At 40.9% G+C, this 17,798-nt stretch overlaps 1 protein-coding gene across 1 annotated transcript; it reads right to left on the bottom strand.

The window, feature by feature from the left end:
- Positions 1 to 670: 670 nt before the first annotated feature.
- On the bottom strand, positions 671 to 17,429 carry pmp22b (peripheral myelin protein 22b). Its single transcript, XM_080209026.1, has 5 exons — positions 17,306 to 17,429; positions 15,127 to 15,230; positions 14,446 to 14,539; positions 9,521 to 9,661; positions 671 to 1,364 (listed from the first exon to the last, which is right to left on the bottom strand). The coding sequence occupies exons 2-5, from the start codon at positions 15,202 to 15,204 to the stop codon at positions 1,198 to 1,200; spliced, it is 480 nt and encodes a 159-aa protein (XP_080065152.1). The 5' UTR covers positions 15,205 to 15,230; positions 17,306 to 17,429; the 3' UTR covers positions 671 to 1,197.
- Between the last annotated feature and the right edge of the window lie 369 nt (positions 17,430 to 17,798).

The following is a 17,798-nucleotide window of genomic DNA, read 5'->3' as shown; positions in this document are numbered from 1 at the left end:
AAACAAAGCCTATCAATGCTAGTTTTCAGACACCTCCAGTTATAGTTAATGAAAAATGAATAACATTGAAACTGCAGATCCTAGCATTTGGGAACTGGGGGGAAAAAAAAAATAAAGGAACACAGGGAATTGGTTCTGGAACACAGATTTGGTTTCTGCAGCTTGGGACTAGCTGAGTCTGAAGTGTGGTGGTGATGATATCATGCACCCAACATACTGCGATTTGCTGCTGTCTACTGCTCACCCCTTTAACTGGGGAACTGATGGGAACGTTGTCAGTACTTCACGCAGTTAGCATAGGAGAGCCCTCCAGACTCCACACTGCAGAGAAAGAGTGACTGCCAACAGCTGCACTTTTGAGGCATTGCACCTTCCCAGAGCTAGAAGGAAAACTGAGGTTACAGTTTCAGGGACGAAAAAAGTGGGAAAAGGGAGAGGCCAAAAAAAAAGTCAGGGACAAGAGTAGTGACCATTAGCACAGAACCAGACTATAAAATGGGAAGAAAAGCTCAGTGTAGCCTCATTATGTTGGACAGTCTGGGCATTCAAATCACCTCACACACCCCATCCTAACACTATCTATCATCCCTAGCTTATATTAACTTACAAACCTCCATATCAATGCTAAAGCAAATCTCCTTCCGAACAGAAATATTTAGACAAAAGTAAATCCTGTAGAACTAAAGCATTTATTTTACCTTCTTGCAAATAGTAACTCTTCTCAGTGAGATCGCTATAGGTTATCATTACAAGGAATGGTAAATACATAGCACCATTGAAATTGTAAATGTTTTATATCTACATGAGTAAACTATTCAAACTTATTCAGCTATTAGCAATTTATTTGTACAAGCTGCAGCACTTCTTTTAAAAACAGCTTACTAGCTATGATTTTTTACATGCACTTTGGTTAACATTCTATTCAAAATAAAGTTTTGTTGCAGAATTTGGCTTCAGCAAAAAATTGTATTTTTTTTAATAAACTGTTAAAAATGAATGTTCTGTAGGCACTTTTAATTAGCTTGCAAAACAGGGTTTCAGTCAAAAAAAGCAAACAATACTATGTACATATGTGTAAAAAGTGTTATAAATAGGTTTTAAACCATAGATACTATATACATCTTCAAATTAAAACAGTAATGTTTCTTTTATTCCTCTAAGATGGCATCGTATGGGATTGTTCTGATCTCGGACAGCTCATTCACGCTTTCTTAGAATGACGTAGATGATTCCACTGCACAAGGCCAGAGGGAAAGCAATCCATGCCAAAATGTAGGCAAATCCATAGCTGCCAGCATAGCGCTCACCATGAATATGTGGGTACTGTACTGTGTATATTGCTGCTCCACTCATCACACAAATGCCTGCAAAGTAACACAAAAAAGTTATTTTTGTTTTAAGATCCAATTTATTTCACATGGCTAGTTCAACCTGATATTAAGACATGTGGTTCCAGAGCCACAGCAATGTGGTCGACCCTCAACTGCTCTCAGGCAACTAGGGATGGGCAATAAAAGCTGGCCAACCCAGTGATGTTCATGTCCACATATGGAATAAAAAACAAGCACAGACAAGTGTTGCCATGATTGATTATTATTTTTGCGGAGGTGGCAGCACAGTGTTATTGTCACTAGACTAGTAATCCAGGGACCCAGGGTAATGCTCTGGGTTCGAATCCCAACATGGCCAATGGTAAAATCTGAATTCAATAAAAATCAGGATTTAAAAGTTTGATAACCATGAAACCATGTTGTAAAGCCTCATCTGGTTCATTGACATTCTTAAAGGAAATCTGCCTTCCTTACCTGGTCCAATCTACATGTGACTCCAGAACCATAGCAATGTGGTTAACTTTTAAAATGCCCCCTGAAATGGCCTAACAAGTTCAAGGGTAACAAGGGAAGGGCAATAAATGTTGGCCCAGCCTGTGATGCCCAGATCTCATGAACAAATAAAAAAACAGGTTTGATGAGTCACTGAGAAAATATTAATGTAACTCTAGTCCTGGCAAACTATGCAGCACCCTGGTAGGAGGTCCTGGGTCACTGGGCTTGTAGATAAAGATCTGCAGCTGTTGGGCTCTTGACTCAAGATGGAGGTCAGGTAGAACATCCATTTTACTCATTTGAATTCAATGAAAAAGCATAAACTTGGGTCTTGTGCTAAAGTAGTTTTGCAGTCAAGCTACTCCATTCCCTTCATGGAGTCCACTTCACAATGTGCAGTGCAAATCTAAACTGACTCCCCTAATGCAAAGCAGTCAAAAGCTCTCTGGCAGGGGTTGGACTTTTTCAATATTAATTTACGTAACTTGCAACCCACTCTTACCATGAAAATTTTAACCTGTTGGGAGAGGCACTCTGAAGATCCAGTCAAGAGCAGGTTTTTCAACCTGGCTACAACTGTACTCCTTAGAAACACAGAAACTAGGAGGCCATTTGAGCCTGTTCTGCCATTCACTTTGATCAAATTCAAGATCCTGATGACCCCTTCCCCCCAGATCCTTGATCCCTTTAGCCCCAAGGGTTATACCTAATTTCTTCTTGAAATCAGACGTTTGGTCTCAACTACATTCTGTGGTAGTGAATTCCACAAATTCACTACCCTCTGGGTGAAGAAATTTCTCCTCACCTCAGTTCTAAAAGATTTACCCCTTATCCTCAAACTATGAACCCACTTCTGGATTCCCTCACCTTTGGGAACATTCTTTCTGCAGCTACCCTGTCAGAATTTTATAAATTTCTACGAGATCCCTCTCACTCTTCTAAACTCCTTCCAGCTAGTCATGTAAATTAGGGACAACATAGCTGGAAATGACGTGTGACATTCAGTCTAAATATAGCAAAAACTCCATTTCGTAGCATGTCTCTTAAAGAAAACCTCTTCCCAAATTCCTTTATCCCATATATGGAGGGAAAACAAATTAATAGAAACCAGAGATATATTGCTTATTGCCAGCCTTACAAAGCAGGAAGGAACATTTGTTCCAGAACCAAGTTCTTTCTTTGCAAGTATTTTGTAGATTTGTAACAGTTTCCTTAAAAATGCTCCAAGTAACCATTCTTGTGAAGATTGCTTTCAGAAATAGGAACCCAATGCAAGAATTAACCGAGACTTGGTAAAAAAAAAATCTGATGCACCTCCAAGAACAACTCTTGCGAACTTGATGAGCCACAGATAAATCAAGGATGACCATCAAAAGTTAACTGCAGTGTGTAACAAAGTACTGTGTACAGTTATTTCAGTCCAGCCCATTTGTATCATAAACGCTCAAGTGCCATTTTACAGACACACATTCTCAGTTAGTTAAACTCACCCCCGCTACAATTATGTTCTCCAACAAAATGGTAACTTCACCTTGCAGGTTCCCAGTGTGCCCTTAGAGGGTGCTAGCTAGCCATTAATGTGGCATCCCAAAGCAGACTGAAACCAATTTCTATTATACTAAACAGACAGGCTTGCAGAAGGATCAATTAATGGAAAATGCAAACACTGCATTAACTTAAGTCCAACTTAGTGATCAGTCTAGCTTAAAAACAGCAACTAAGCACAGTACTTTTTTAAAAAAAAATTCATTTTAGGAACATCCTTGCTACAAGTTAATAATTGCATTGGGATATTTCTGAGTGAGAAAAAGACAAGAGACAAAAGACAATTGTTAGCCCTTTGACATTTCTCTCAAATGGCCCAAAGTACTTCCCGTACAGGCAGCACAGTGGTTAGCATGGCTGCTTCACAGCTCCAGGGACTCGGGTTCGATTCCAGCCTTGAGTGACTGCATGGAGTTTTCACATTCTCCCTGTGTCTGCATGGGTGTCCTCCGACAATCCAAAGATGTGTAGGTTAGATGGATTGGCCATGCTAATTGGCCCCTTAGCGTCCAGAAATGTGTAGGTTGGAAGGATTAGCCATGGGAAACGTACAGGGTTTCAGAGGGTAAAAAAAAGAGGGCCTGCGTATGATACTCTGTCAGAGAGTTGGTGCAGACTCAATGGCTGGAATGGTCTCTTCTACACTGTAGGAATTTTATGATTCAATGAATAACTATGAAGCTGTTGAGCAATTGGGTGGAGGGTAAAAATAGATCAGAAATACAAAATGATTATTTATTTGAGTCAAGAGTTCCCTTCCTGTTTGTGATGTGACCCAGAAATTCCTTTTCAGGCTACTAATGTCACATGGTGTTTGGTTATGGTCTCATGATGCCTTGGGACATTTTACTAAGGGAATTATTGAAGTGTATGTTGCTGTTGTCATATAGGCAGTGTACACAATAGGAAGCTGGAGGTATAGCGTGCTGCAAGCAAAGGCACGTTTTTGTGTCAGCCTGATGTGTTACAAAGCTGCTAACATAAAACGAATCCCTTTTACTGAAGCACTGAACACCTTGTTTCAAGTCCAGATATGATTGAACTAATTGAAACTCATCAAACCAGGTTTAACCCACCTAGCGACGCAATGTCTTTATAACGTTCATAGGCAGAACCACAACAAAAGCAATTGACTGACGTTGATTGCATACAGCCTTCTTTTAAAAATAACTAATCCATTTTTCATTTCATTGTCCAGGGTAAACATTGTAATGGTTTGATAGTGCACCGTGTTAAAATAAATTCTCTTGTTGTAGCAACTTGGTTGCAAGTCTTTACGTCAACTTTCAAGAGGCTGTTGCTGTATTTTTGGGCATTATGGTGTTGTATTGGAATTTGGACTCGTATTGCTACACAGTTACTATAATCCTGGCTGATGAAAGAAGAAGCCATAGCACATGAACAAAATGGTCAGGTTTCCAAAAAGGAAAGACCAAAATGTTACAGAAGATCAGAGAATCTCCGACTGCAGTGAAGGGCATCGAGATACAAACAGATACAAATGTTCAACTATCCGAACTTTGCTAGATCTGCAAAGCCTTCAAGTTATTGAGAGTTACCTAAAAATTCAGCAGAATGGATCCAACAGTCCCTGAGATCAATCCGTGATTTAAAGTAACAAGTTGACAAATTGAATTTTTCAGTCAACCTAATGGTGAAACCGATGCAGTCTGGAGATTCCCCTTTAATTAATGCCACAAGTTATAATGAAGGAATCCACGAGTTTGTCACTTTTGCATGTGAATGTGGTATTAATTCCATTGGGGAAAAAAACTGTTGGTACTTCAGAAATCTTAAAACCTTAAAAATACTGATGAATAGCTTTATAAGGATCAGTAAAAATAAATGAATAGGATTAGGAACAGTGGGATGAAGCATTCTGATAGTCAAGAAAGCCATGTCAATTGGACTTCTTAAATCATTCTGATTGAGTGATGTTCCATTTTGAGATTGGAGCAATGATTTTCAAATCCTCCTGTCAGGACGTTAAGATTTCTCCACTAAAGCAGTTCACAAGATTAGCCTTCATCCATCAAATTTATCCAGTATCCACTCAAATTCCTCCAGTATGATTTTAAGTTTTGTTCAGAGACTTGCTTTTTCCATATCCTCAGCTATGTTGCGCTTGTCATGACTCTGGTTCTTGAGTAGTAGTAGTCCTGGCTTTATTTTTTTATTAAATCTTCACAAGCCACATCTTCATCCATTCAGCTTTTGGTTTGCCATTCACCACACTTGGGAAAAATTTGAACTTGTCGTTTTATAAAAACTTATTTTGAAAAGTCTCCATCTAGCTTTAGAAGTTTGTTGAGTCACGCCTAGTATTATCGGTTAATTGGTGGTTTAACAGCTATAAACTATTGCCCTTTGTTCCTAGGACAGTTGCTGGGGAGACAGTGGTGTAGTGGTATTGCCCTGGACTATTCATCCTGAGATCATTCAGAGACCTAGGATAATGGAGTGGGAACCTGGCTTCGAATCCTAACATGGCAGCTGGTGAAATTTGAATTCCATGAAATAATTGGAATTAAAAGTCTGATGATGACCATGGAACCATTGTTGTTATATGCGAGCTCATATACATGAGCAACAGGAATACACATGAAATCAGATGGAGTCAAATTTCCCTGAGCAAAATCCAACCTACTTAATGACCTTCCACTATCTAGCAAGATCAACTCTACTTATAAACAGACTTTTCATTGCAAGTGTTAATAAATTTATGTACATGGTTCCAGTTTTTAAAAGGAATGATTATGCAGTGTGAGCCTAGATGGAAAACACCAGAAATACCTGACCCAATCCTTGATGCCTGTCAAATTGGTTCAATTTCAGTTTTTATTGTAACATTCATATTGACCTAGTATTAGTAGTAATATTATTGACAATTAAAACCTATAAAGACTCACATGCAAGACATCAATTAGTAAGAATTCTGCCATGGCACATTCAAATCCAGAGCTATAGATTTTCATTTATTTGCAGTATTTCTCAATTTAACATTCAAAACAAAACAGGAAATTATATTCAGGCATGTTTCTATAATTATGTTGCTAGTAATTATCCACACCACTAGCGGATATTACACACGCATATATACACACAGTTCTAATTTTGTATAAACTAGACTGGTTCTGTTGATTCTAAAGTAGAACAGAATTTTAGTATATCCACTACATGATAACTAAAACACAAGAGCTGTGTTTCTTCCATCCAGCTGTGCTCATTTTTTTTAGTGCAGCAGGCCAGGAGAATCGCAGTGGGGGCAGCGATGCATGGGATTCACACAAGCGTTTGTGCCCCCCAAGCATCTCCCAGTGCCGGATTTTCGTGTGGTCTGCTCTATGCTGGAAATTGGCAGGGCTAGCATTTAAATATCATCCAAATGCTATTAGTGGGCTTGGTACTGAATTATTTGGGTTCATTAGCATCTCCTACCCCACCAGTGTTGGGCAGCTCCCCACTTTCAGGAAGCTAGCAGCATGACCCCGTTAAAGTAAGGGGGAGGTCAACCAAGACCCCCTCCCCAGAGAGTCAAACAGGTCGTACCCCATGGGCACCCTAATAATGCCAGCCTGTGCCCCCTGTTACTGTCCAGAGGGCAAAGTGTCCATGACCAGGGGCACCTTGGCACTGCCCATTTGGCACAGGGCAGTGCCAAGGGAGTGTGGCCTAGGGAACAATCATTGGGGTGGGGGGGGGTCCCACTGCCACTGGAATTGGTCAACTGAGGAGGGAGGTTAGCAATCAGGGCAGGTCTGCCTGCTGGGGAAGGGGCTGGAGATCAGGGTGGCTCAGGAATGGCCAGTGGAGGGGTGGGGGGGGGGGTGGTGGCGATGAGTGCTACTATTAAGCTGGCCAGCAATTAGGAGGCTAACAGTGCGGGGGAACTGCGTATGCGCAGAGGCCTGTTGGTTTTAGCCTCCTGGGTGAGAATAGGGCCTGCCCCTAGTTTTTAATGATATTCACATTGATGGCCTCTGCAACGCACAGAGCCTGGGAGATTCTAGTCTGAACTCCCACTGAAAAACACGCAGTATGAATTACTCCAGTTCACACACAAATTCAACACTTGGAATTCTTTTGGGGGAATTGCAGTCAAGATTGTAGGGAAAACACATCCAGCTTTTGTTCTACCCAGAATGGGATTCTGGGGGCCTAAACCTTTTTTTTTTTAAGTACAGTACTAATCAGCTCTGCTGGCCTTTACTTTAGAATCATAGAATCCTACAGTACAGAAGGAGGCCATTCAGCCCATCCAGTCTGCATCTACCACAATCCCATCCCAGGCCCCATCCCCATAACCCCAGGCATTTACCCTAACTAATCCCCCCGTCACCAAGGGGCAATTTAGCATGGCCAATCAACCTAGTCCACACATCCTCCAGTCATGTTTTACGCTGCATCCTTGCTGTCAATCTACATGCTATTTCGAGATGGTACAACAGTAGGCACAACATGACTGATTTAAATTTAAATTTGGGTGTTTCCTAGAAATGCTCAAAATGGAAAGGAAAAAATGTTCACCAATTAAAAAAAGTTGTCAGACCCACTTCCTTTTATTAAAAAATAATCTAAAATGGCACCGTTTTCTGTCAAAGACAAATTAACTTTCCATCTAGCATATCTCTAGGAGCATGCTACAGCACATGACTGGGCCAAACTGATACTTTCTATATAATACTTTTATTAGAAACTCAAATGAAACAATGGGAAGATATGTCATAGAAAAGTTATAATTGTTCACCTTGTATATCAATATCAATCTAAAAAAGGGTAGCTTAGTTCTAGTTGTATGGTTTTCACGCAAGGGCTGGACTGTATCCATTGTAGAGACACACGTAAGTTACGTAAGCTGAGAATCCTATGAAATATCAGGAAGGTTCGTCACACGGAGAGTCAACCTCTGCAACAAGGTGGAGGTAATGCAGATCAGCTGCCAGCATTCAAAGAAGCTGAATAAATTCCTGGTTCTGGCCCATATCCCAGCATCCAAGGTAGGGATGATTAACAGATGACAGGTCTCACTCTTATATTCACCATGGCCTTTTAGAAGTGGTTTTGATTGTCTTTCAAAATTGGAGAAGAATTTCCAAGATGTTTTCACTTTGATCGGATAAAGCTTTATGCCTCTCAGAGAATGACATCGCCGGTGACTGGTGGCACAGGAATCATGATGCCCAGTTACATGGTCATAGTATAGGACATATATCATGGCACAGTCGCTAGTGAGTAGTGGCAATGAATCATGATGCCCAGTTACATGGTGATGGTACAGGACAGTCATCGATGGATCAGTTGCTCCTTCTCTTTCCATTATATTGGTTAGTTCATGGAATGTTCCACTCAGACCCGACTGTCTACAGATGCATCATGAGGAGACGGAAACTTGTAAAGCTGCAGTGACTGCTTTTTCTTGCTCAAGGAAAGCTTCCAGGTTGACAAAGAAGAATACATTCTCGGAAAACCAGTTCCACTGCACCAACACCTGATCACGTCACAATGCTATGGCAGCATTCATCAACACACATCCACTCCCCAAATTATCCTGCTACCACAGCCAAAATAAGCTAACAAGCAGAAACTGAACTACATAGAGAAGTAGCAGAGAACAAAGCAAATCTATCTGGAGTGTTAAGTGTGTTTTTTCATATAGTCATTCATGGAACATGGGCATCACTGGCAGCCAACATTTATTGCCCATCCCTAGTTGCTCGAGGGCAGCTGAGAGTCAACCACATTGCAGTTGGTTTGGAGCCACATGTAGGCCAGACTGGGTAAGAACAGCAGATTTCTTTCCCTAAAGGATATTAATGAATCAGATAGGTTTTTCCCAACAACCAACAATGGTTTCATGATCATCAGTAGATTCTTAATTCCAGATATTTTTACTGAATTCAAACTCCACCATCTGCCGTGGTGGGATTCGAACTCGAGTCCCTAGAACATTAGCTCAGTTTCTAGGTTAGCGATTTTGTGTGTCACTCCACATAACCTACAACTCTGGAATCTAGCCTCTAAGACGCAGAGACCAACAATCAGAAAAACAAATGATACATACTGCAACAGGAAAGGAAATAGAAGCTTCATTTATTCACCATTCTTAGCCAGCCACTGTGAAAACGGCATGGGCCAATCTTTAAACTTACCTGCAAGCAGCTGAAAGATCCCAGTGATGTAAAAGCGACCACCTTTCTGGAGTGTGAACAACTGGCAGAAGAACAAAATCACCGACAAGAAGCTGAAGATGATGGACAGGATCATCATTGCTTGAACAGCTTGCAGCCATTCTGAAAATACAGACCAACATTTAAAAAAACTCAAGTACAATGTAACAGCATCTAAATCTCTTACAGTTTTCCTCCTCCATTAGAAAAAAGGGGCAATTCTACAAATGCTGCACTTAAAAGGAACCACCAATTTAAAATAAGAAGGCTAATCAGCTATCTTGAGTGTGCAAAAATAAACTGAATCATGTTTTAAGCAGTGAGATCCAGAAGTAATGTCACATACACCACTAGTGTACAAAGTACATTGCCTAATAGCTGACAATCATTGAGTTTTTCAATCAGATGAAGTGTGAAGCAGATAGTTTAGGCTGTCAGCCCAGGATAATCTGTAAAGCTGTGTCCAGGCCTGGGAGAAACATGGAGGGATAAATTTTCCTGATGCAGGAAGTGCCAGGTTCTCTTGTCTTGAAGGTCAATGTAAACCCCAGATTTCTGCTTTTTTGCATCGCCTCAGTATTTTTGCCATTTTCCCAGGGAGTCAAAAGCTCTGACCTGAGCTTACTGGATACCTGGGCCAGTTGGAAACACCCAGCTGGTCACCAGCATCCTCTCTCATTTCCTCATGTAGCAGCTTATTGTTTTCCCCTGCCCAAAACAGCAGTACCAAATGGGAATGCAGCCTCCATCATACCACTGCTGACCTCAGGTGAGAACCAAAGGGGACCTTCTCCTGTCTTAAAGTAAACCGGATTTATGAAACATTTTTCACAACCTCAGGATGTCTGAAAACATCTCACGGGCAAAGAAGAATTTTTGATTTAGTTAATTTGCAGATAGTGATGTTCCAGAAAAAGCAATTAGATAAATAACCAGACAATCTAATTGAGAAATAAATGTTGGCAAGGACAGCAGGTGATCTCTTCTGTTCTACTCTAAATAACAGCATAAAATCCTTTGCATCAACTTGAACAGGCAGACATGGCCCCAGTGTAACATCCAAAAGACAGCAACTTCAAGACCATTGCAATCTCTGCACTCATGTGTCAGCCTATATATGCTCAAATCACTTATTGTCTTTCAACTCTGAGACAACTGTGGTGCCAATGGGCTAAAGCTGGCAGTTGTCTAGTGCTAAGGGGGGCTGGGGTGGGAGGGGGCAGAACTAGAGGCTAAAAGTTTTACATGTAGTTACATTGGAGCAGATTTTCAGCATTGATAGTCCTACTGTGCACTGCTGAGTGCTGGAGGCACAAGGTATAAAGAAAATCTTCAAATCATTTTATGTTATCCTGCGACTGGCTGTTTTCAGCCAAGGCAAAATTACATACCTGCCATGTATTTGTATAAAATAGACTTCTTGTAGGGAATGTTTAGATCACTGCCCTACAAGTCAAATTGCATACTATCACTTAAAAAAACCCTCAATTTTGCAAAGTAAGAGAACAAAAACAGCTGAAGACCAGTGCTGATAGATTTGTAATATGTTTCAAATTTATCTCCAATTGCTGATTAATTCTGTTTCCAGACAATTTAAGTTTCATCTGCCAAAAGTCACACACTTATGAAGCCACTTTGCTACGCAGCGTGGTGAAAAATTTGATTAACTATTCCTGATAACATTCAAAGCATGCAGAAAAAAATCATGCCATTAAAAGAGAAATCAGAAATGATAATAAAATGTTGCTAATGATTGGATCCATAGAAACTGTTGCTTACTAAATAAACCATGACCATCCTGACCCACATGTTTCACTTTATATATCCATTGTTGAACCACCTTGGACTACACTGCAAGATGTTCTAATAGTTTAGAAGGACATTTCAGTAAAGGCCACAGGTCACCAACAGATTGTGTTTTACAACCAACTCAAATCAACAATGTTTTCACCTAGGTGGAGGCATGTTCACTAAATGTTAAAATCACAATCCTCATGAGTGGTAGGCAATGACATAGAAAAAGTAAAAACCTAAAATATCCGATATATGAGGGAGGTCTATCAATGTTTGACAGAGAAGGCAAGTTAACTTTTAAAATTCCAATGACTTTCCAAGCAAAATGTTAGCTGCTGTTCGGCACAAATGAAGCTATTGTGCTTCAACCAGTATTTTCCCTTCCATATTTCCAATGCTCAAAATTTCTCCCCCTTTTTTGTTAAATAGACTAATACAATTTTGAAGTTCTACAAAAGCTTCTTTTCTTCAAAAGGTCACAGTGGATTCCCACTTCCACCCCCGATGGTGCCAGTCTGGTTCCTACAATGGCTGGCACAAGTCACACAACCTCCCACCTACCCTGCAGCACAACATGCAAGACTTCAAGCATCCATATGAATAGCAAGCAGGCAATCAAATCCTGATGCCTGCAGCAAGTTACATTTAATAGTCATCCCTGCAGTTTCTGGTTATACCATATTATCTAAGCGAAGATTTGCTTACAGCAGGATATTTGCATTGTCATGTAAATCTCCTCCAAACTTGCTGTGCTATCTAAAGGCCTTTGATGTTTTGAGCATTACTTAATCAATCCCTCCTGATTTGCTTCAGTTCTTCCCCTCTTTATATTAACACCATCCTGCACCATGTGTTGAGTTCTCACCAAGAGTTCAATGATATTTCTGAAACCCATAATGCATTTTTAAGCCATATAGAATTCACTAGTTTCATTTTTGTTAATTTGAAACTGAAAATGTAATTCTTATGTTAGAAAATTATTCTGAGTAATGTACCCTGCCAGATCACTTTCTTGGCCTGGAATGATGGATGCGGCAGTGAGCTTAAGCACCGGCATCTTGGGAAATCTGATCAAACAGCTTGTCAGATTTTTGCTCGAATCTGCTAAATCATCCACCTTCAAACAGTGTTTCTGGCAAAGCAGCTCAGGTTACTCCCAACTCTTTTTATGCACTGGCTTCAAATTTTGATGGTGATGAAACTGTAACCTCTGATTCTAAAACCAAGAGATCCAACCAAGGAATACCATTCCTTTACAGATAGCAACAATTCAGAAGTAGCCATTTCGCTAAACTAGCACTGATTTTTTTTTAAAATCGGGGGCTACCAAAATCCCCAAGTTCAGCACTAATTACTTACTCATGTGCATCTCTACAAGTCAGAACCAATTCAGTTTCTGTAAACTGTATTAGTCAAGGAAATGCTCCTTCCCAATTCAATCTGCTCAAACTATTTCTTTACAAATTGGGTACTCTTGCGCTAGATTCTTCTGAAAATGTTGATGCATTCATCTGAGAGGTTACATCATGATGAGCTGTCTCACGCTAATCTATAATTAAGTTACAGCACAAGCCTCAGCTTGCAATAGCCATTCTATTTTTGCTTCTCAAAGATAAAGGGGAAAAAAAAGCATAACAAAATTAGCTGAAATCCTATTTTTGTTTTCTCCAAACTCTCTGTTCCAGACAACTTTCAGTTTAGAAAATCTGCAATGTCTCATGTAATGAACAGAAACAGGAGAAAGAACAGTAGCTAAAATCTTTGCAAGTAGCGGGAGAAAGAAACTGGGGGTATTCTGTGATTGGATTCTCTAAAGAAAATAATCCCATCCCTGTAGTTTTTTGAACACCAATTATTTGAATGTTCGTGGTTTAATTTCAGATCATGTGGTTGTGATAATAAATGCACCCAATTTAATACATTCTCTCAAAACAATATTCAATATCAAAAGTTGAATAACATTACCATTTTTACCCACCAGCCCCCACCCCCAACCCTATCAAACAGAAAAGCAGACTGCGAACTTGCATTGTTATTGGATATCTACAACCCTGAAGGTGATTGCACCAATTACAACTGATCCATAATCTAATACATTGGGTTTGAAATCAGCTTCTAGGGATTTTGCTTTTTTTTCCCCTCCCGAAACAGTCAGTGATATTAAAAGGGAAAGAAAATGGCTTGAATTTCCAATTAATGAAGTACTTTCGAGTGTAATCACAACTGTAAGTAGCAAATTGTGGCAGCCATTTTGCATGCTTGAGAAATGTGCTTTAGTAATGAGGAATAGATAGTGACAGGAATACTGGGAGGAAACTCCCTGACCTTATTTGAGAATGTGTACCTTACTTCTATCTGACTAATGTTTTTCTATTCTCTCTTCCCCAGATTCAATCAAACTTTAAAAAAGTTTGGAGAAATCAAATCCCACTAACCCTTCGTTTTTATCCCAGTAATGTGAATTATATTCATACATCACAACTTTCCAAAATTGTCTGGATTAAAGAGTCACTGGGTGAACGATTTTAATCTAGAAAGTGATGGCGCCATTAACTGATGGGACAAATATCCAACTTGATTTAGATCTGAGCTGTCTCTGGCCATTTACCATACCCGGTAACATCGTATTAAATAGCCAAGGTTGAATAAAAAGGCAATGTGTTAGAAAAAAATTAATTCAATCTGAGTGGACTTGAATGAATGTGGAATTTCTGCCTACGTTGCGCAATGGATGGCTAATCCCAGCCCTTGCTGCAAAGTGCTGATTCTGCAGCATTGAGGCGTTGCCAAGAATCAACCCTGGCCCATTCCAATGCACATTTGCAGCTTGTCCACTAGGTGCCCCCAGACTTCACAAGCTGCCAGGACCTCGCCCTTACCCAAACACTTTATAACAAACTGGAGATGTTTAAGCAAGTTGTGAAAATATTTTAAAAAAATCATTCCTGGTTCAGACAGCACGCTAATGAAAGGAATAAACCCACGCGCACCTCGTTGTACCTGCACACCTCTGAAATGGGAACGACCTATGGTGTGATCACGTTCAAATAAAAGACAGATTCCCACTCTCAAACAAGCTGCAAACTGGGAGAAGTGGGGAGGCAAACACTCACCGTTAGTGGTATATGACTCGCAATTCCAAAATTCAATCCATGTACAATTCTGCCAGATATCTAAACTATGAGAATCACTGAAGTACCACCAAGACTACAAAAGAGAAACAGAACAAGAATTAAACAGATTGTCCACAGAAGGTGAAATTCCATTATCCATTCAACAACAAAAAAAAATTGGAATCAATTAAATTTAATTTTTAAAATTACTCTGAAATCAACATCCGGAAACCCAATTTAATTCAAACCACATGTTTGTTTTGCAAACACCGAAGGATTAACTGAAAGGATGACTGTTAAATTAAGACAGCAGCCCATTAATTTAAGATTGGGTATCCATTTCATTACAAGCAACCCAGGGTTTGTTTTTTGTGAACCACTCTCTATAGATGGCACTTTTCAGCAACACTTGTACACATCAAGTCACTGTAAAGTGATAAACAAGCGCCCTTAAACTTTTTTTTAAAAAATCAGCAAACTTTCAACTTGTTCAGAAGTTAATATATTTGGAAACTAAAAGACGAGTTAATTTAATCTTGGGCTGGAATTATTTTTCTTAAAAAGCATGTTCCGATTCCTTCTCCCCCACCCCCTCCCCTCCCCTCCCCTCCCTGCCAAGGTACCCCCATCAGCCTGGAGCCCAGAACTGCCCTTTCCCTCCAAGCAGCCTGTTGTACTTACATTAACAATTGTTGAGATTAGCAGCAACACCAGAACTGTCAAATGCAGCACAATGATACCCGCCAACAACACGATCATTTTGGAGATTTTTCAAGTTTTGCAAACTAAAGAAAAAGAAAAAGGGGAAAAGCGAGAAAAAAAAAGAGAAAGAGGTAAGTCGCCTGTGAACTGCTTAGAAAGAGGTGCGGCGGGTCTCTGGCGCTTCTTCCCCCCACTGCAGTGATCTTATTGAACCTCAGGGCGTGTCTGCAACATTTGACAGCTTGATACTCCCCGCCAGAGGGAGCGCCTGGCTGACACCGCGGGGAGTACCGTTACTCTGCGACCACATTCACCAGCGCTATACCTGAACTAATTCATTTTCCCCTGTACTTTTATTAATTTTTTTTCCACTGCGGTAAAGTAACAGCAAGTCAATGATTATTGTATGTGCCCAAAGCTCGCAGTAAACCCACCCAAAGAACATACCGATCACTTTGAGCAACTGTGTTCAAAGTCTAGAAGAGACAGACAGCATTGCTAAGTTAATGGAACGATGCGCAATATCTCCTTATTCACGCTTGCACACATTTAATGTTTCGAGTGCCTTTGCTGTCTGCACAAATATCTCGAGTTCCAAACACACTGGAAACATTTTAAGGTCAACATTGGTTTTAGTTTGCAGGGGGGTTCACTGAAATTGCATTCTTTGTAATTTCCCCGTGAGTTAGGGATCTGTTCAGCGAGTCAATTTCAACGCATGAAGCAAGCGTGGGGCATATTACACCGACCATGAATGGGCTATTCTCAAAGCGGGTGGGGTCTGAGTGCATTTGGAGCCTGTGGGTTTCAGCAGCAATGGACTGGCTGACTGGACAGAGGGAGGGAGGAGGGCTTTTGGGAAAGGGATCCGCCGCAGAGCCAGATTTCAGGAGCAGCCCCCCCCCCCCCCACCCCCCGCTCACCCCGCCGTCCCAACCCCAGCCCGTTCTCCACAAAGGCACCATTCACTGAAGCAGCAACTCGGATTTTTTTTGACACCTAACATTTGGTGTAGATTAGAGCAGGCAAGGCATCTTAAGCAATTAAATAGAGACTGGAGACCACCACCCCCCCAAAAAAAACCCAGAAACATTTAACACCCCAATTAGAGAGAGACTGGAGACCCTCAAAAATACTCCCAAAACCTTTAACCCCCCCAATTAGAGACTGGAGATCTTCAAAAATATCCCAAAAACATTTAACGCCCCCCCCAATAGGGACTGAAGACCCTCAAAAATACCCCCAAAACATTTAACACCCTAATTAGAGACTTGAGACCCTCAAAAATACCCCCAAAACATTTACCCCCCCAATTGAGACTGGAGATTGTCAAAAATACCCCCAAAACATTTAACCCCCCAATTAGAGACTGGAGACCCTCAAAAATACCCCAAAAACATTTAACCCCCCAATTAGAGACTGGAGACCACCAAGACACCCATAAACATTTAATTCCCCATTAAAGAGACTGGAGACACCCCCCCCCAAAAAAAACAAAACCAGAAACATTTAACCACACAGTCCCCATCCCACCCCCCACCACCGACCATCCAAAACAAATAATCGATTTGTAAAAATGAAGCAATCCGATCCGTGAAACAAGTCAAATCGATTCCAATAGGCGGCTGAACGAGAGCGGCAACATCTGGGCAGAGGTTCCAGCCTCCCCTCAGACTCTAAATGAGACAGTAATCTATTCATATATTTTCAGGGGGAGGGGGGGGGGGAAGCTGCGAGTATATTAGTTAATGCATTTATTTATTTAAGTTTTAAAAAGCAAACAGGAATCTTGCGAGCAGTCAGTTGGTGCAGTCATCCCGAGCTGTTCAACTATTCAAAGCGTCGCAGCTAAAATTAAAAGGCTGCCGCTCCTTCTCCCACAACAAACTTTCTGCCCGTTCCCCAGAGTTTTAAAGCGTTTTCAGACGCGTTATTGATTTAAAAAGGCCCAAAAGAAAACAAAAACTATTTCTGAAAAGTTCTTTGGATCTTTCTCCCCATTGTAAAATAAAACTCAGGTCAGACTTACTTTTTGGCAACTTGTCCTCGGAAACTTCAACAAATTTAGACTTATATAAAAAAAACACACACACAACACACTGAGATCCTTCAGTCGTTTTGGTACCAAGAATAAAAAAAAGCTCGAGATCCAACTTACTCTTGGACAGATATCCTTAGCAATCGGCCTGGGAGTGAGACAGGGAGAGAGAGAACTTGACATTAACAGCAAAATCCGCTGGAAGAAAGTTGAAGTTATAAAGTGGCCCCTTTAGTAGCGAGAGAGACCAACGCCCACATTACGTACGGCGGCTGGGGTGTGGCCGCTGTCAGTTGTTGGCAGCCAGGACTGACTGGGAGGGTGAAGTGGGCAGAGGCAAGGCCATTAGAGGTCACCACTTAGCCTCAAACCTGCACCAAACGGCAAAGCCAGAGCCAGAGGGAGGGGGATTTGCCCTCTTACCCGCAGCATTTCAGGACAGGGGGCTGCAAGCAAACATCTCAATGTAGAAAATAAAACCAAAACTTGGCAATTCAGCAAGTTTTTTTTTGCAGACTGCTCTGCTCTGTGCATCCCACACATTTCATTGCACGGCTTTTCGCCTGCATGCACACACATTGGTTCAGATGCCCGTGCCTGCCTGCAGGGTCTG

The sequence above is a fragment of the Carcharhinus amblyrhynchos genome, chromosome 21 (assembly GCF_965287045.1).
Source record: "Carcharhinus amblyrhynchos chromosome 21, sCarAmb.v2.hapA, whole genome shotgun sequence".
NCBI lineage: Eukaryota > Metazoa > Chordata > Chondrichthyes > Carcharhiniformes > Carcharhinidae > Carcharhinus > Carcharhinus amblyrhynchos.
The sequence above is the reverse complement of the archived record's forward strand: the minus strand, read 5'-3'. Positions and strand labels throughout refer to the sequence as shown.

What these genes read in the sequence shown, in the direction of transcription:
- pmp22b (XM_080209026.1), bottom strand. Translation starts at nt 15,204, where the DNA reads ATGATCGTGTTGTTGGCGGGTATCATTGTGCTGCATTTGACAGTTCTG. An exon ending in TAATCTCAACAATTGTTAAT is followed by an intron (nt 14,540 to 15,126) that starts GTAAGTACAACA and finishes TCTCTTTTGTAG; the next exon opens with TCTTGGTGGTACTTCAGTGA. An exon ending in GATCTTTCAGCTGCTTGCAG is followed by an intron (nt 1,365 to 9,520) that starts GTAAGTTTAAAG and finishes GTTACTTTGCAG; the next exon opens with GCATTTGTGTGATGAGTGGA.